At 39.2% G+C, this 20,489-nt stretch overlaps 1 protein-coding gene across 1 annotated transcript in view; it reads left to right on the top strand.

Moving 5' to 3' along the window:
• Positions 1-15,300: 15,300 nt before the first annotated feature.
• Gpr156 (G protein-coupled receptor 156) overlaps positions 15,301-20,489 on the top strand; it is a 53,784-nt gene continuing 48,595 nt past the window's right edge. The window contains exons 1-2 of the mRNA XM_005386463.2: positions 15,301-15,736; positions 15,907-16,043. Of these exons, the coding sequence (XP_005386520.1) occupies positions 15,641-15,736; positions 15,907-16,043 (233 nt within the window). The 5' untranslated portion in view covers positions 15,301-15,640. The remainder of the gene's footprint in view (positions 15,737-15,906; positions 16,044-20,489) is intronic.

Genomic DNA, 20,489 nt, shown 5'->3' with positions numbered 1-20,489 from the left:
TTCTGGATTCATTCTGCTAAGATTGGATAGTATGCAGGAGATTATTTCAACTCTTTTGTATTTATTTAAGCATGCTATATGGCCTAAGATGTGGTCTATTTTGGAAAAAGTTCCATGTGTGGCTGAGAAAAATATATAGTCTCTAGTTGTTGTATGGCACATTCTATAGATATCTGTTAAATCCATTTGTTCAGTAGTGGGGTTTAACTCTGATGTTTTTTCTTTTTTTTTTTTTTTTTTTAAGGAATATAACACTATTTATTGACCACTGCTCACAATTATTTATAGTAAAGTAAACAATATACTTTTGGTTTTTCTCCGGTACCGGGAACCGAACTCACGACCTTGCGCTTGCCAGGCAGGTGCTTTTGCCGCTGAGCTAAGTCCCCAGCCCCAACTCTGATGTTTTTTGTTGTTTTTTTGTCTGGTTGACCTGTCTAATAGAGTAGGTTTTGAAGTCCTCTGAAATGATTGTATTTGTGTCTATCCTTTTATTCCAGTAGTTTTTTGTTTTATGAAGTTGAGTGTGCTGATAATCTGTGCATAAAGATTTATAATTATTTTCCCATTGAATAGTTCCCTTTACCAGTATGTAGAGGCCTTCTTTGTCCCTTCTGATTAGTTTTTGCTTGAAGTTGGCTGTGTTTGAAAATAACATGGCTTCTCTTGCTTGTTTTCAGGCTTCAGTTGAATGGAGTGTTTTCCGTCCTTTTGTTTTTAGTCTCTGTACTTCCTTTGGATAAGGTATGTCTTCCTTTTGGATGAGGTATGTCTCCAACATATGGTTGCATTTTAAAAATCCAGTCTACCAGTTTGTGTCTTTTGAGTGGAAATAATTAAAATTTATTATTGTAAACTATTTGTTAAATCATGTCAGTGCATTATTTTTCCACTACTGATTCCTTTATTGTCCCCTGCTGTCCATCCTTTACTGTTTTCTTTGTACTTGGCATCACTCAAACGGAGATACATATGGTATTTAAGCTTGTCTGTCTGGTTTATTTCACTCAGCGTTATATTTTCCAAGTGCATCCACTTTCCTACAAATGTTTCAAATCTGTTATTCTTTATAGCATATATATGTATATTTTTTTTCTTTATCCAGTCATCTGTTGATGAATATACAGGCTGCTTCCAGGTTACAGATATTAGGTGTTGTGCTGCTATAAACACTGATATGCATGTATTGCTGTAGTATGGTGTCTTAAGCTCTTTGGGGATGATACCTAGCAGGAGGATCTCTGGGTCATATGGAATTTCTGATTTCAGTTCTTTGAGAAATTTCCATAATGGTTGTACTAGATTACACCAACAATGAAAGAGAGTTGCTTTTTCACCACAGCCATGCCAGAATTTTTGTCTGATTTCTTAATGATTACCATCTTTCTGGAGTAAGATGGAAACTTGGCATTGTTTTAATTTGCATTTCTCTATTGACCAGGGCTATTGAACATTTTTTCATTTATTTGTTGACTATTTGTATTTTTTCACAGGTTAAGTGTCTGTTCATTTCTCTTGCCCACTTCTCAACTGGGTCTTTAATTTTAGATGGTTTATTTTTTTAAATTTTATTTTAAAGAGAAAAAAATGCAAAATGTCAAAGTAAGACAATAAGAGAGTAGTAGTGGTTAATACATAGCATATTGTTATCTTTAATTAGTTAGTCAGAGTACAAGAGATCAGCATATAAATGTCCAAACATTGAAAGGAAAGGTTTATTAGCACAAACCTTTCCTTTCAAAAGAACTAAGAAAAATTATTTCCTATCACCTTGTCTGAAATTCTGTATTATTTATATTGCTTATGTGTTAATTTGTAAAATGTATATGTGTTTGTTAATATGTTTTCATTCTTTTATCTTTAAAATAAAAAAAGAAAAATTGAAAGGGAAAAGAAAAAAGAAAAAAATATATATGATAGTTATACTACTAATTTCTCTTAGGTGGTTTAATTTTTTTTAGTTCTTTGTATATTCTAGATAGTAGTCCTCTGTCTGAGTAGTTGGCAAAAACTTTATCCTGTTCTATAGGTTATCTCTTCACCTCATTGATTGATTCTTTTGATGTACAGAAGCTTTTTAGTCTGATTCAATTCCATTTGCTGATTCTTGCTGTTCTTTCTTGTGCAATTGAGGTTCTGTTCAGAAAATCCTTTCCTACACTATGCCTTCAAGTGTTTCGTCTACTTAATGTTGCAGCAGGTCTGGTATTTCTGTTTTAATGTTTAGATCTTAAATCAATTTTATTTTTAGTTTACTATGTGGTGAAAATTAAGAGTGTCATTTAAATCTTCTGTACATAGATAATCCATTTTCTAGCACCACGTGTTGAATAGGCTGTCTTTCCTCTAGCATGCTTTTGAATCCTTTGTTGAAGGTCAAATAGCTAAATGTGTTTGGGGAAGTTTCTGTATCCTCAGTTCTGTTCCATTGATCCACATCTGTTTTCATTGCAGTACCATGCCATTTTTAATCATTATTGCTTTGTAGTATGGCTTGTAGCCAGGTATTGGTATGCCTCCTGCTTTACTTTTGTTTCCCCAAATTGCTTTTGTTATTCTGGGTCTCTTCTGACTACATATGAATTTTAGGATTATTTTTTTCTAGATCTGTAAAGTATGCTGTTAGTATTTTGATTGGGACTGCACTGACTCTGTATAAAAGTCTTGAGAGTATGGGCATTTTGACAGTACTGTTTCTGCTTATCCAGGACCAGGGGGCATCTTTCCATTTTCTGATGTCCTTTTCAATCCCTTTATTCAGAGTATTATAGTTTTCTTTGTGGAGGTCCTTCACTTCCTGGGTTAGGCTAATTCCTAGGTATTTCATTTTTATTGAAGCTATGGTGAATGGTATTACTTTCATAATTTCTTTCTTATTGAATTCATTATTGGTATACACAAATGCTAATGGTTTTTATGAGTTGATTTTTTATCCTGCTACACTGCTGAAGTTGTTAATTTTAACAGGTTTTTGGGTACAGTTCTTTGAATCTTCTATCATATCAGGTCATCTGCAAAGAATGGTAATTTGAGCTCTTCCTTTCCTATATGTATACCTTTTATTTCTTTTTCTTGCCTAATTACTCTGGCTAATGTTTCAAGTACTCTGCTGAATAGAAGAGGTGATGGTAGACATCCTTGTCTTGTTCCTGATTTGGGGGGAATGCTTTTAGTTTTCCCCATTTAGTATGATGTTCCCTCTTGCTTTGTCACAAATAGCTTTTATTATATTCAGTTACCATCCTTCTGTAGCTGTTTTCTTCACAGTTTTTATCATGAAGAGGTGTTGAATTTTATCAAAAGCCTTTTCTGTATCTGTTGATATAATTGTATGGTTTTTACCTTGCTACTTTTTATGTGATGTATTACATTTTTTAACTTAGGTATGTTGAAACATCCTTTCATCTCTGGAATGAAACCTACTTGATCATGACATATGATCCTTTTGATAATGTGCTGCACTCTATTTGCAGATATTTTGTTGAGGATTTTTGCATTTATGTTCATTAAGGAGATTGGCCTATAATTTTCTTGTTTTGTTGCGTCTTTAGCTGGTTGTAGAATTAGGGTGATACTGACTTCCATAAATGAATTTGGAAGCACTTCATCCCTTTCACTCTCTTTGAAGAGTTTTAAATGTTTTGCAAAATTCAGCAATGAATCTATCAGATCCTAGGCTTTTGTTTAGTTGGTAGATTCTTTATTACTATATCAACTTTGTTGCTTTTTTATTGTGCTGTTAAGTACATTTAATTTCAGGGTTAGTTTTGGTAGTTTATATGTGCATAAGAATTTGTCCATTTCTTCAAAATTTTCTAATATGTTGCAATATAATTTTTCAAAGTAGTTATTATCTTCTGGATTTCCACAGTGTCTTGTCTGTCATGATTTCACCTTTTTCATTTCTTTTTTTGTTTGTTTGTTTGTTTTTGTTTTTCTTTCAGTACCAGGAATCGAACTCACAACCTTGTGCTTGCCAGGCAGGCACTTTGCCTCTGAGCTAAATCCCCAGCCCCTACCTTTTTCATTTCTAATTGCACTGATTTGATTCTTTTCTCTTTATTTTGGTAAATCTTGCTAGGGGCATATCTATTTTACTTATTTTTTCAGAGATCCAGCTCTGATTCATTTTTTTTTCTTCTTTTTAGTCTCAATTTCATTGATTTCTGCTTGAATCTTTATAATTTCCCTCCTTAATTTCAGTTTGGGGCTGTTTTGTTGGTGTTTTTAAAGTATCCTAAGATTTCTCCTAAGGCCATCTATTTGAGCTTTCTCTGTTTTCCTAATGTGAGCATTGATTGTGAAGGATTTTCCTCTTAGAACTGCTTTCATAGCATCCCAGAGGTTTTGGAGAGTTGTACTGTCATCATCATTAACTTCAAAACATTTTAAATTCTCTTTTTTGATTTCTTCTGTGATCCATTCATTGTTTAGGAGTATATTGTTAATTTTCCAAGTGCTTTTTCCTTTTCTGTAATTTTTTCTGTCATTGATTTCTATTTTCATTCACAGTGGTCTGATAGTATGAGTGGGATAATTTCTTTTCTTTTATATTTACTTAGACAGACTTTGTGGACTATTCCATGACCTATTTTGGAAAAAGTAACATGTATTGCTGAAAAGAATGTACACACTATTGTAGAGGGATGAAGTACTCTATATATCCATTATGGCCATATGTTCAAAGGCGTGGTTCATCTCTGAAATTTATTTTTTTTTTGTTCAGTTGATCTTTCTCTTTGTGAAAGTGGGCTGGTAAAATCCTTTGCTATGATTGTGTTTATTGCATCTTTTAATTTCAGCAGCCTTTGTTTTATGAAGATAGGTGCTCCAGTATTTGGTGCATGTATATTTACTAATGGTATCTCTTCTGTTGGAGTGTTTCCTTAATTAATAAGTACTGATCTTCTTTGTCTCATCTGATCAGTCTTATTTTGAATTTTACCCTGTCTGATTTTTTTTTTTTTTTTTTTTTTTTTTTTTTTTGGTACTGGGAATTGAACTCAGGACCTTGCTCTCACCAGGCAGGTGCTTATGCCACTGAGCTGTATCACTGGCACCCTTTCTGAGATTAAAACTGCTACCTGTGCTTTTTTTCATGGTCTAGTGTATGAAATATTGTTTTCCATCCTTTAATTTTTAGTCTATGAATCTCTTTCTGGATTAGATAATTTTATTGAATACAACAGACTGTTGTATTCTGGTTTTTTTGATCCAATCTGCCAGTCTCTGTCTTTTAATTGGGGAATTGAGGCCATTGACATTGAGAGCTAAAACAAACAAACATTGAGAACTATAACTGAGATGTGTTGGTTATTTATTATTATGTCCTTCTTAATATATTGATGTATCCTTTATTTTTCATTTCCTGATTTTTTTGTTGTTATTTGTCATTTGACTTCTCTAGCTTCCTCTGTATTTTTAGCTGTGTCTGATTTGTTATTTCTATTGATAATATCTTTTTGTTTGTTTATTTGCTTTTTTGTTGTTGTTGTTAGTATTTTGAGACAGGGTCTCACTGTGTGGGCCAGGCTGGCCTCAAACTCAAGGCAGTCCTCCTGCCTCAGCCTCCCAAGTGCTGGGATTACAGGCATGTGCCACCATGCCCAGCCTTGAGAATATTCTTAAGTATTTCCTATAAAGCTTGTTTAGTACTCATTTATCTTCTGAGCTGGTCTTTTTCATGGAAATACCTTATTTCTCCATCTATTTTGAAGGATAGCTTTACTGGGTAAATTAATCTGGGTTGGAAGTTGTTTGCTCATGGGGCTTGAAATACTTTACTTCCAGCTCTTCTGGCCTTAGAGTTTGTGTTGAGAAGTCTGCTGTGATTCTAATTGGTTTACCTTTTATATGTGTTTTTTTGTTTTTCTCTGAGTGCTTTTAAAATTCTGGTTTTTTGCTGTATATCTGGTATTTTAATAAAGATATGCCTTGGTTGGCTTTTTTTCATCATATTTGTTTGGTGTTCTATAAGCATCACTTATGCTTTACTTGCTTACTTTTAAACTATTTTTGGGAAATTTTCTCTTGATTTTGGTAAACATGTTAGTGGATTCATCTGTGCTATGTTCTAGTTTTTCTCTAACTTCTGTTAGCCTTAGATTGGTCTTATTGTCATCTAATAGCTTCTGGGTGGTCTTCACTTGTTCTCTTAATTTCCTTTTGACTTCTTTGAGCTCTCTATCATAATTCACTATTTTGTCCTCAGTATCAGATACTCTGTCTTTACATTGATCATTTCTGTAGTGTATGAATTTTATAGAGTTTTTTATTTCAGGTATGTCTGTCTGACATTGAATATCCTTATTGAATGTGTTATTCATATATTGAACTATTTTGGTTAGCTCATCCATTTTTTCACCTATTTCTCCAAAATTCACCAAGAGCCTGTTGAGTGAAATTGCTGAGATCTTTGGTTCATTTCCTCTTTGAACTCATCTATTTTCTTCATCCCCTCTGTGAACTTTTCATAGATTTCTGCTAGGTGGTACAAAAGTACCTCAGTTCATGAACACTTTCATGACCAATTTGGTTTGCAAACAGAAACATTTGGCAAAATTTTGTTTTTGTTTGTGAACTCTGCATTGGGTGATGATCATGACCACAGCCATCTTTTCTGCATAAACAAGAAGGTAGCCATCTTTTCCAGAACTGTGAAATTAAATTTGTGAACCGAAGTACCACTATATTTGTTTTTTCCTCCTTTTGTAACTCCTTGCTCTGCCTTTAGAGTTGCGGGTGGTTCAGAGATCTTTTGTTTATATATATATATATATATATTTTTTTTTCCCCTTTCTTTTTCCCTTCTTTTTTTTGAGGTTACTGCAGGTTGGGGACTAGAGAAATGAGGAGAGTTTGTCACTTATATGGAGGTTTTAAATAGGTTGCTGCCTCCCCATAAATAATTTTCAGCATTGTATGTCCAGTGCTAATACTCCTGTTATTTACTTTAAGTGATTTCAACTCTGTCCCTATGATTTGCCAAATTAATTACTTATAACAGCATCCACAGATACAATCTTACAACACTTCTGTATGATAGTACTTGCAGTTACACTTACCCCTTTATCTATTCTCTATATGCACTATGACAGCTTATTATTTGTGATGTTCTGCAGTAAGGTAGGTGAAGTGGGGTCTGAGTCTATTGGAATACTTTTAGTTGAGTTGAAGAGTTAGTATCAAGAATTTCCATATTTTGTGGGAGCAAAGGCAAGATATGGGAGGAAATAGGGACTCAGTGTTAGTCTCTGCTGCTGGAATATTGTACATTCAGCAGTGGCTATAGTCAGATAAGCCTTGGTGAGTGGGAGTCCATGTGGCTGAGCATATGCATTATCTCCATCCCTGCCACCATGGCCACTGTGACAAAAAGAGGTTGATTTCTATCTACAGAACAAGTCATCCTATCCACTTGATTGTTAAAGTCCTCTTCTGCTGAGGTTACTTTTTGGTGAGCATTTACATGAAATACAAAGTTGTTATTGTTGTTGTTTTGGGATTTTTTTTGTTTTGTTTTTACATCTTTTGTGTATATGGAGAAGTCTATCCATGTACCTCTTCTCCAAGTATCTTTGTTTGTCTCCAGTTTTCCACTCACACCCTGATCATCCAGCCAGACCATTGGCTACAGCCTCCAAGTTCCCGACTACCCAGCCAGACTATTGGCTACACCCTTGAATCAGTATACAGTTGCACATCTTGCCATTTTTCCCTCTAAGCAAAATGTACCACCAGGTACAGTGCCTGAGGTTTTGCCCATTGTGAAGATTCCTTTTCACCACTGTCCTTCCGGGATGTCCTGGAAAGGGGTTGTAATGCTGTAGCTATTCACTTGCAGGTGGTGCTGGCATAATGTGCAGAGCTATCCATAAAAGAGGCCCTAGACTTTTTTTTCCTCTAACAGCTGATCATATGGTATACCCCATGCAGCCATAGGTGCATGGTGGGAAATAGAAGACAATACAGCAAGGACCATAGGCATCTGGGCAACCTTTTCATATAATTTTCTTGTGTCCTCTGTATCTGCTCTGGCTTGATTGCATATATGCCATTCCCATTTAATGATGGGACTGTTGCTAAGCACTTCTGAGCTTATGACTCAATGGAGCAGATAATACCCAGCTCATGCTGGGTACCTCAAATTGCATGGTAACCTGGTGTTCTATGGCCAAGCATTCAGTTTGACTAAGGGCCAGTAGCAGGCCAAGAGCTGTTTTTCAAGGGGAGAGTAGTTGTCTGCCGATGATGGCAAAGCCTTGTTCTCAAGTCCTAAAGTTTTCTGCCGCATTCCACCTCCAAGGGCCTGCTAGAGACTCCAGACAGCGTTCCTACCTGCCACAGACACTTCAGGTACCATTGGATGTACTGCATCATATGGTCCCAGTATCAGAGCAGTCTGCATAGTGGCCTGGACCTGTTGCAGAGCCTTCTTTTGTTCTGGGCCTTCACTCAAAACTAGCAGCTTTCCAAGTCACTTGGTGCATGGGTCAGAGTAAAACAGCTAAGTGAGGAATGTGTTGTGTCCAAAATCCAAACAGGCCCCATGGGTGTTGTGCTTCATTTTTGCTTTTAGGCCTAGCCAGATGCAGCAATTTACCTGTTACCTTAGAAGGGATCTCTCTACATGCCCCACACCACTGGACTCCTAGAAATTTCACTAAGGAATAAGGATCTTGAATTTTAGTTGTATTTGTTTCCCATCCTCTGTCTTTCAAATGTTTAACTAACAAATGCAGAGTGATTGCTACCCCTTGTCACTTTTTCCAGTCAGCATAACATCATCAATGTAATGGGCTGTGTGATACCTTGTGGGAGAGAAAGGTGATCAAGATTCCTGTGAACTAATTGTGACAGAGGGCTGGAGAGTTAATATAACCCCGAGGTAGGACAGTGAAGGTGTATTGCTGGCTCTGCCAGCTGAAAACAAATTGTTTCAGGTGGACTTTATGCATAGGTATGGAGAAGTCACCTGCCAAGTCAATAGCTGTGTATCTAGTACCAGACTCTTGCCTTCTCATCCTTTGACAGCTGATCATATGGTACACCCCATGAGGCCATAGGAGCATACTGAGAAACAGAAGGCAATATAGCAGGAGTAGGAGCCATGGGCATCTGGGTAGTTATTTCGTACAACATACTTGTACCTTCTGGATTGGCTGTGGCTTGATCAGGTGTATACCATTTCCATTTAATCTGCTCAAGGAAGGACACCACATGTAGTAAAGCAAATGCAATCAGAGTCACCACTGGATTCAGTTTTCAGTAATTCTCTGTCATTCTTCAAGACCCATCTGGCTTCTGTACAGGACAAATGTGAGAATTAAATGGAGATGTAATGGGAACCACCACCCTGCATCCTTCAAGTCCTTGATAGTGGCACTAATCTCTGCAGTCCCTCCCAGGATGCAGTATTGTTTTGGCCTTACTATTTTACCAGGTAAAGGCAACTCTAATGGCTTCTATTTTGGCCTTTCCATAATAACCCTCACAGTACAGGTTAAACTAACCTGTTAGGATTCTGCCAGGTACTACGTACAGTGGTACCTCAGTTTATGAACTTAATTTGTTCTAAAGTTTTGGAAAAGATAGACATGTTTGCGTTTGGGTGGGAAAGATGACCATGACCGGGTCGTGTTTGTCACCCCATGCAGAACTTGCAAACAAAAACAAAATTTTGCCAACACTTCTGCTTGCTAACCAAGTTGTTTGCAAACACATGTTTGTGAACTGACGTACCACTGTATGTTTATCCCAATTATGCATTCTGGAATAGGGGAAATGATTACAGAATGGATTCAAGGACCTACTGGATCCACAGTGAATCTTGCTAAAATTCCACTGGTCACCTGACTTCTATAGGCCCCCACTCTGAGAGGGCCACAGTCATGTTTTGGAGCCCCTGGAATAAGTGTTAGTTCAGAACCAGTGTCCAGTAATCCCCAAAATATATGTGACAATTTCTCTTCCCCAATATTCAGTTACTCTAGTAAAAACTATAGGTCCTTTTGGGGAAGGGTAAGAGAATTGACTGTATTGTATACATTTTTATACATTGTATACAATGTATTGTGTACATTTTTGGTAGTGCCACCAGGGTCCTTCCTCAAAGGACCTGATCTCCCCTTCGTTCAAGGGGTTCTGGGTCTGTAAACTGGCTCAGATCTGGGAGCCAGTTGAGCGGCTGTGATTCCCTGTTAGTATGAATTGAAGCAGGTCTCTGTTCATTCGTCCTTAATTTTCTTTTCAATTACAGCATATAAATGTAGTAAAAATATTGTAGGCTTCCGGTGCACTTCACTTTTGGGAGCATCCTGGCTAATCAGTACTGTAGGTCTACGTGTGTCAGACCATTCTAATCATTGTTCTCCTTCTGCTGTCCATCGTGGTAAGTGTGTGTACCTTGCTCTTGGCGATTAAGTGCTGCCATTAATCCCTGCCACTCTGGGATCCAATTAAACACGCTGCTTCTAACTTTCCCAGTTGAGTAACCGTGGTCCCCACTGTAAGGTAGGGCGTACAAAAAAGAACAGTGACAGGGCTCTTCAGGACACCGGTGAACCTTCATGAATCTCTTTTTCAAGGTGTTCCTGAAGGGTGCATTTTCTGGATCACACAAGTGTGGTAGATCCGGTTTAACAGGAAAAATCCACTCCAGCATTCCCATTTCCCTAAGCCTCCGAATCCCCTCATCAATAGTACAACACAAAATCTCAGGCATCTCTAACTCATTCATAGTGGGCCTTCCTTTGATCCGTACTTCTGCCACCCAGCAAAATGAAACTATTAACACCTTTTTTTACTTCACAAACTGTAACATCAAATTCAGAATCTCAGTTTAACTGGCCCACATCAACATTCTCAGCCTTATCCAGGTGTATGTTTTTTTGCCACCATTATCTCACACCTGTAAAATACATTCCCACACTTGCTTAACAGACCTGTGCTATAAGAGTTAGAAAACTCCAAAAGATGTTCTTTGGGAGAATAGCAGACCTCCTCATGGCTCACACTATGTACCTCACCCTTAGAGGCCTCCTGCAATTTGAGCCTGGTTATGGGCCTAGAGACAAAAGTGGGTGGTGAGTGTGGATCCTGAGGAGTGTCCACATGATCCTGCTTCATCAACACATGACTAAGTTCCTCAGGTATACTAGAAGTTTCTACCACTGTAGGTGGGGAAATCTCTTCCTCCGGCAAAATAATCTCATTAGCATCTAGGAGCTCAACATGCTCAGCCCATTAGGATCCTCCCAAACATCTCCTTCCCAGTTTACAGGACCTCATTCTTTTCTGATCAGTGTCCTCACCTTTACTTCAGATAGCTTTCAAGCTGGAGCATTAAATTTAAAGCTACATTTCAGTCAATTGAATTATGAGAGCCTCTGTTTGGGTTTCTGCAATCTCTGCCCTGCTGCTAAAGGAGAGGAGATTCTCTTTCAGGACACACTTAGAAACTTAAATTTTTTATGTGCATCTGGAGCTAGGAATTTGAAGGTTTAAGCTCCTTATTTTCCTGTATTCATCTGCCCTCACAATTAGAAGACTTTAGATTTCCTGTGTGTTTTGATCTCATTGTTTTCCTTCACTAGTTTGTCCTGAGAGACTCAGAGCAGCCAGCCAGCATCATTATATTTCCCACTCTGGCAAAAAATATTCAACAGGTTTCATATATGGAGTCGCTAAATTCCTTACATCTCACAAGTGCTGAGTTATGATAATCAAATGGGTGTACAGTGTGTATTACCATAAACAGTTCACACCAGGGACTAGCAGTATTCCCCACAGGAGAGACTATGCCATCTTTATGTCTCATCAAATTAGCTGACTCCAGGAACCGGTGAAGTCGTTGAAACATTTCACCTTTACAGTTCTGTTTCTCTAGAGCCACTCCTGGTACCACAGTCTGATTCAGTCAGGGCTTCCTGGAGAAACAAACTCAGTGCAAAATATACAAATTTATAATTTACAAGATTGGCTTACAGTGGCCACCTGCAGAGTCAGTGAAAGAAGTGAAAAATGGCTTTCTGTGTGCTGAAGATACAAAGGGTCCAGTCGAAGGCCTGGAGCTCACTGTAATGTCCCGTGTGAGCCCATATCAGGAGGCTGAAGGGTCTGTGATGGAAGGTTGGGGTGTCTGCGTCAGAAGGCTGAAGGGTCTATGCTGGAATCCAGGAGACAGCATCCAAGCTGAAGGTGAAGAATAGAGCTCCTCCAAAGAAACAGAAGTGAGCCTTCCTTCTTTGTTTCCCTTTTATACCATGTGGGGCTAAGTCTTCTGGTTGCTGCCCTTCACACCCAGCAAATCCCAGCAAATTTCAGTAAATCCCTTCAGCCACACCCAGAACAATGCTAATCCAATCTATTTGGGCATTTTTTTACTCAAGTTGACACAATCAGTCAACTATCACACCTGTGTTCTATAGTCTCTGAAAGTAACATTCAAGTACTACCATGCATGACCTTAGGTCTGCTACTGTCTGTAACAGAGTCAGTTTACCTCATGGGGGAAGACTTCTTCCAGGGGGCCTGGCAGACCTTCTTTCCTGATCCATGCATTTTGTGTCTATCTTACGGTTCTGTGCCTCGCCATTACCCCTTCTAACTATTCCCCATCAGTTCCCCAATCATTCAACATTTTGTGAAACCATTCAACTATTTCTTCTCTCTCTCTCTCTCTCTCTGTCTCCCTCCCTCTCCCTCTCCCTCTCCCTCTCTGTCTTTCTCTTTCTCTTTTTTTTTTTGAGATACAGTTTTACTATGTAACCCAGGCTGCCCTTGAATTCACTATGTAGCTCAGGCTATCCTTGATCTTATGGTGATTCTCCTGCCTCATCCCCTTGAGTGCTGCAATTACAGGCGTGCACCACCATGTCCAGCTTAACTGTCTATCCTGGAAAAATGAATCCTTCCTTGTTGACCAGCTCCTCATGTTTGAACCTCTGTGAATGCACGCCAGCTTTGGAGTTGTATGCCTGCCTCATATGAGACACTAATATGGTATATAAAATTCCTACACTAAATAGCCAAAGACTGAAGGGAGCCTCGTATTCAAAGTTCCATGCCATTGAGTTTAGTCTATCTAAGGGAACATTTACACATGCTGAGAAATTTATCCCAAATCGGAGTTGCCCTCCCAGGACTTTGTATCCAGATAAACAACCCCATCGTGTTCACAGTCTCTCCCAGATGATTTGGGCATAAGTTTGTCAGCCCTCCTGAGACTCGCAGTGTTGACTGGGGATTCTCAGCCATAGCATTACTGAGATTCAAGGTTGGATACTTTGTTTTCTCTATCATTCCATTAACAGCAGGTGTTTAACGTGATCTGTGGTCTCTGCTTACTAGATGTCAGTAGCATTTGTCTTCTATTTTTGCTAACTGTAAATGTCTGCAGATTTTGCCACATGTCCCTCTGGAGATGCAAAACTGCCTGAGTTGAGACCCACTGGTGTAGATGCACCATGATGAGCCACATTTCAGGCACCCACAGAAGTAAGCTCTGGGAACCAAGAGCAGCCCAGTGTACAGTGGAACCTTCTTCAGAGAGGCCAGCCCATAGTCTTTTCCCCTTGTAGAGCATATGCATTCTGGGAAGACTGACCTGGGAACACAAACTCCCACATTCAAATCTTGCCTTTGCACATTTGAAGCAAGGATATCCACCTCTGTGCTCTTCGGTTTCCTTATTTGAAAATGAGGAATAGTGTTTTTTCTATTATGGAACATGGCGGTAGTGAAAACAAAGTGAGACTTTATTTATTCATATCCATACATACACACGTACCCGTGGTTCAGATGTAAAATGCATACACATGGACTTAATCAGGTTCAAATATAGGTCTACTTAATTTGCTAGTAAAATTAAAAGGACAATATAGAAAACTTCTTTCCATCCATCACATAGTGTAATTCTCTCTGGTATTTTTCTGTGCTAGAAGGCTCAATAGGGAATGTCTAACTTTAAAAAAAAAAAAAAAAAGAGTGTCTTTCAGCAAGGAAAAGCAACTAAATTAGAGTGCAGAGAGCCAGGCTTTTATATTTGTTTCTTCATTTTGCATTCAGTAATCTGAGCAGACTGCACAAGAATTTAAATGTCTTGATGGGAGATAGTGGATTTTACTTCTCTTGGGATTTCTTTGTAAGGAGCCTGGTAAATAATTCAGGAACATATTAGAAGTCAGTAAATGGGCAGCACCTGGTGCTGTATTGTTCATGCCTAAACACATAGCCCAAAGATGGCATTCTGCACCTGTCACTATTGTGCTGGCTTAAATATGGACCCTATGCTCGGTGGCTATTGGAAGAACAGTAATTAATATTTTTCTCCAGTCCTCCACAACCAGAGAACACTGTTCTAAGCTATTTCAAAAGCACAAAGCAGCAGTGGCATCCTATTAAATTTCCTCGGTAAAATTTCAAATGTTTTCTCTGTCACAGGGTGATTTCTTGAAAGAATTAGGTGTATGTCCACTTTTTCTACTGGTACTAAATTGAATCCTTTTTACGTTCCTCTGCAAGGTTGAGCCTCCTTTTAGATCATGCTATTCATATTGCAAGCATCTACTTGAGAGAACACCGCCCTCAGCCATTCAGTCGGTAGAAAGGTCTGCAGCTTCCCAGTTCCTTTCTCTATTATTACCTGAGTGTCCTATCTCTCCTCTCTGAGTACAACAGTTTTAAAAAAGCAAGCATAATCTTTGGACCATCCCAGCTGACTGGACACAGAATGTTGTTCTGCAGGCTTAGAGGGCACAGAGGGGAAAGGCCAACAGATTGTGTATGGAGACAGGCAGGGCATTGAGTCCAGTGCTACCCAGGATCAAACAGAGCTTAAATCGGGAGCTGCATAGAAAGATCTTAGGAGGGCAGGGTGTTCCCCAAAGGGGAAACAGAAAGATATACCTTGTAAGTCACAAGTTTTTACAGTGCTTGGCCATGGAAAGGGTCTCAATAGCGAATGTAGAGATTTTTACTTAGAAATTGTTATATGTGCTTTTATCTTTGTTTTTAAGACAAAGATATAGCTCAGTGGTACAGCACCTACCTGACAAGTGCAAGGTCCTGAGTTTGATTCCTGGTACCAATGAAATAAAATATTCATTAAAACATTAAATTTATAATATATGTATATAACTACATATTAAATATAACTACATGAAATGGAAACAAAATATTTTAAACCTCTGTGTGTGTGTGAGTGTGAGAGAGACAGGCAGACAGTCAGAGACAGACAGACAGAGAGATTGCTTGTTAACTAGTGTAATAAGTCTATTTGTTTTCCTTCCATCAGGGCGCAGTGTAAGACTCCTTGGAGCAGTGACTGCCCTCTGGTGGTGAGCCAGAATTGTCGCGTTGTGTCTGTGTTGCCTAATGGTTGCTGAGATGCCCACCCTGGCTAACATGGTACAATGGGCAGCGGAGGACAGTTGAAGGATGTCTGAAGTTAAAAGTACATCTGATGAAGAAGCCTAATGACGTAACCCTTAGCTTCCACCTGAATTGGTTGTTTATCCCAGATTCTAAGCCAAGAGCCAGCTCCACAAGGGGCTCTCTGAAGGAAAGATTTGGGTCTGCATCCCTACCCATGGGTAACCAAGACTATGAATAAGTGCCCACCACAAAAGCATGTGGTGACATGGAGCCTGAAATAAACTGCTCTGAATTTTGTGACAGTTTTCCTGGCCAGGAGCTGGATCACAGACCCCTTCATGATCTCTGCAGGACCACAATTGTGAGTGGCCATGGGCTTTAGAACTGCTCAGGTGTATATGCTGGTGGGGGGGGGAGGAGGGGGAGGATGAAGAAGAGGAATTGCCCACGTAAGATACATATTTTCCAGCTTTGATGCTGACCTGTGGAAGATCCTCTATTCCTAACAGCTTCTCTTTATTCTGGCCTCAGACCTCCTCCCAGGACGGCAGCAGTAGCATCTCTTCATTATCCCCTGCCCTCTTGGGTATCGTTTGGACATTTCTCAGCTGTGGATTACTTCTGATGCTCTTCTTTCTCGCCTTCACAATTCGCTGCAGGAAGAACAGGTAAGCAGCCCCATGTCTCCTCTCCCATAGCCTGAAGTCTTAGCCTCATTTCGGTGCCACAAGCAGCGGGCCAGTATCAGCAAAGCTGGCCTCCCATTGCAGCATGGTCCCTGTGAAACACTGCTGGCCTTGTCATATGCTTCCTTGTGAACAAGAGAAAGATGTAGCCCAGTATTGTGCTAAATGTTCTAGGATGTCCAGGGACGAGAACGAAAAGTCTCTACCCATAAAGGAGAGTACAGTGCTTCTGAGAAGACGAGGTATCTATATGAAAAACAGACTATGTAGAAAACATGTTCAAAACAACACAAAAGTCTGCGGACGGCACAATTGGATCAGTCTGAGTGGGTTAAGTTTTCCACCAAAACCAGTGAAGCTTTACTGCCTGGCTGCTCTGCTGGACAGTTCTGGTGGGCAGGAGAGTCACTAGCTTCTCAGAGTAAGTGTTTGGGGTTCCTGTGGCAGGCAGAGGAGTACAGCGGCGACAGAGCCTTGCATACAGAGTCTTGTCTGCGGTGCTCTTTGATTCTCCGCTCGGGGCCTATCACATCTCTTCTACCCCAACGCTGTACCTTCATCCTGCCCTGTTTGCCTGCCTGCCTCCTGGGAAGCCACGCCCCAGCCCTCTCTCCCTGGCCCACAGCTGACTTCTAGTTGGAGCCCATTCTCAGAATTCGTCTACTCCCGCGGAGAGGCCAGACTCCACCTGGCCCACGCCAGCCTTCCACCTCCTGGTGATCAAGTGCGCTGGGCTCCATTGCTTGTGGATTGGGCATTCGGATAAGGATTGATGAGTTATATTTGTCCGGCGGGCATTTGGGGTGCTATTTGCGATTTTAGTCATTGAGAACAGGGAATTGTTAACCAGTGGTGACTAGTGTGGCTGGGTCAACCTCAATATAGCAGGGGCATGTGGCGCTTGACTTGCGCATATTTCCTAGGCTGCCCTAGCTCCTTATTATTCTATTCCTCAAGCAGACCAAGCTCACCTTCATCTCAAGGCCTTGGTGACTCCTGTCCCCTTCCTGTCCCATCTGCCTGGCAGTCTTCCCCAGATCTCACACATCCAGCTCTTTCTCACCTTGTAAGCCTCAGCTTCGGTGTTGTCTCTTCAGAAAAGTCTTCTCTGACCATCGTCTCTAAAGTGACCTCTCTGCTCTATGGGCACTCTGCCCCCTGTCTCCTTTCTTTCCACATTTCTCATTTTATTCTCTTCATAATGTAAAGTCTTTGAGAATGAGTGCCTGACTTGTGCTCACCCCTGGGCCTCCAGCACTTAGAACAGAATCTGAAACAAAATAGGTGCCCGATAAATAGGTATTCATTGATCCTAGGAGGAATTTAAATGCCAGTGGTGGCTACTGCCAAGAAAATAACTAGGGAGAAAGAGTCATATATTTTGAGGTGAGAGAAGTACAGAATGGACTTTGCAGCTGCAACACATTTCTATAATGGAAATTAATACTCTACTGGCAAATTAAAAAGGACGTCATTGCTTCACATGTAATAGTTCCTCAAGCAAGCCAGTAATTTAAAGTATTCAAGGGCAAGCTTTCTCACAGCTAAAAAATGAAACCTAGGGCCAAGAATACAGTGCTATTTCAGTGACTGCCTTTCGTGTACATAATGGCCCATTTAATTGCTTCCAGAATCACGTCTTCTGTGATTGTGAAGCTGCAGTAGATGAAGAGGCAGAGGAAACATTTTTCCATATGTTTTAAAACTTTAATTGATTTTTGAAGAAAGTGCATTTTCAAAGCATGCTTTTAATTTTGATGACAGTATTATCAGAGATCAATGCTGACCTACATCTTGCGATGAACGTTATAGAAATTACCTGTGACCCTGGATACAAATGGTAGTGGTCATTTGCTGAACTCTAACTAGCATTTTAATTGGGATAATTACTATTTCATTAGCACTCTTGTTACGAAGTTAAATATGTTTTGAGTGTTATGACTCATCATACATTTCTTCGAAACCATTATTTTTACACACAATTTTGTAGAATGCAGGTTTATCATTGATATATTGTTTTAAAATAAAAACAGCTATAAATAGCATTAAAGTAGAAACCTGCACATCATTCTGTTAAAGATTTTCTTGCATATTTTGTTTGCAGTGGCAACATGACTTGGCATAAAGAATAAAATAATAGAAATACTGACTAAAAATGCATTGGAACAAAGTAGCCTATAAGTTCATCCAAGAAAGATAAAATAACCCATTTTGAAAAGTTCTTTATTGAATAATAAAATTTGCTCAAATATGCAGCATCACAACCAGATATTTCAACTCTGTGGTCTCTAAAGCTTGTATGCATGCACATGTGCACATGTGAATATACACACACATGCCAGAGGAAGAAAAGTAGTTTAATAAAATAAAAATAGTACAATGATGTTTAAGTTCAGTTGCAGATACTGCATTTTTGATAAAAACTTTACAATGTAGTCTACATCAGAAAATCAGTAAAGATGCAGGAAATTCAAACACCACAGTCAACCAATTTGACCTTCTCCGGCAACAGCAGATCACACATTCTTTTCGGCTATCTATGAAACGTATAGCGAGATAGATGTTTTTCTGGGCCATCGAAAAAGTTTCACTAAATTTGAAGGGATTCTTCAAGGCTATCCTGGGCTACATAGAGAGTTCAAGGCCAGACAGAACCACATAGCAAGACTTTGTCTCAAAAAAAAAAAAAAAAATTAAAGTCATACAGTATATGTTCTCCTAACAAAATAGAATTAAATTAGAAATCAATAACAGAATGACCTGTGGAAAATCCTAAAATATTCAGAAACTAAACAGAACACTTTAATTCATGGTCAGAGAAATCAAAAGGGAACCTAGAATATATTTTGGCCTGAATGAAAATTAAAATGCCTCGAACTTGAGTACTTACAGGGGAAATTTATAACCTTAACCTCCATATTAGAAAAAAAGAGGTCAAATCAATGGACTTTCTTTCCATCATACAAAAAGGCAGAAAAAGAATACATGAGCCCTGAAGTAGAAGAAAAGAGATGATGAAGATCAATGGAAACTGATGAAATAGCAAGCAAAAACAGAATGGAGAAAAAAAATCAGTGAAACCAAAAGCTGACCCTTTATGATAATCAATAGCATTGACCGACCTCTAGGCAAAGAAGCTACAGTTACCCAAATAGAGACTTGGGGAGGTGACATCACTATAGATTCTACAAATGTTAGCAGGCTAGTAAGGTAGGCAGCCTGTGAAATGTTCTCCAGTGATTCCCAGCTCTAGGTAGTCTCCCTCTTGTGAAGCCTCCTTGAATCTAGGGCAGACCTACTGACTGACTCATTGATTGAGATGTCACTTCTGGTATTAGGTCACAGAAAGATTGTATTTCCACCTTGGACACCTCTTCCCCTGGCTCACTGTGTACTGCCATGTTGTGTGCTGCCTGGTGGAGAGGGCTGTACAACAAGGCACTGATGTTTGCAGCCTGCAGCCTGCAAGTTCACCAAATTTACCAACTAAAAGAACTATGTGATCAATATCAGTGGAAAGAGAATTTGACAAATTTCAATATCAGCTCTGATAGAATCGCAACAAGGAATAGAACAGACATTCCTTAACAAAAACCAAACTGTACAGGAAGGACTTCAAAGAATCAACAACTGGGATCTCATCTTATTAAAAAGCTTTTAATGAGCACATCAAAAGAAACCACCAACAGAGTGAAAGGACAACCCACAGAGTGGGAAGAAATTTTAGCCAGCTGTGCCTCAGACAAAGGAATTCTATCTAGAACATATAAAGAATTGAAAAAAATCAGGCCTCCAAAATTTAAAGACCCAATCCAAAAACACATACTTTTCAGATGAAAAGTACAAATGGCAAATAAATATATGAAAAAATGTTCAATATCATTGGTCATTTGAGAGATGCAAATTAAAACAACACTGAGATTCTGTCTCATCCCAGAAAGAATGGCTATCGTTAAGAAATCAACCAATACCAAATGCTAGTGGGACTTTAGGGAAAAAGGAACCCTTCTCCGATGTTGGTAGGAGTATAGACTGGTACAGTCACTATGGAAATCAGTTTATAGATGCCTCAGAAAACTAGGATTGCAGGTCCTATCTGACCCAGCTATTCCACTTCTGGGTATCTTCCTAGAAGAATTAAAAGCATCATATGGCAGCAATATATGTGCACTCATGTTTATAGCAGTGCAATTTATAATATCTAAATCTTGGGAACAACCCAGATGCCCAGATGCCCATCAACAGAGGAATGGATAAAAAAGATGTGGTCTTTTTATACAACAGCGTACTACTCAACTGTAAAGAATGATAAACCCGAGACTTTTATAAGTAAATGGATGCAATTTGAGATCATACTCAAAAGTGAAATTAATCAGACTTGCATGTGTAGACATTATACTGTCTCCCTAGTATAAGAAACTGAAAGAG

Source organism: Chinchilla lanigera, unplaced genomic scaffold (assembly GCF_000276665.1).
Source record: "Chinchilla lanigera isolate Chin_1 unplaced genomic scaffold, ChiLan1.0 scaffold00026, whole genome shotgun sequence".
Lineage (NCBI taxonomy): Eukaryota > Metazoa > Chordata > Mammalia > Rodentia > Chinchillidae > Chinchilla > Chinchilla lanigera.
This window is presented reverse-complemented; position numbering and strand designations above follow the sequence as displayed.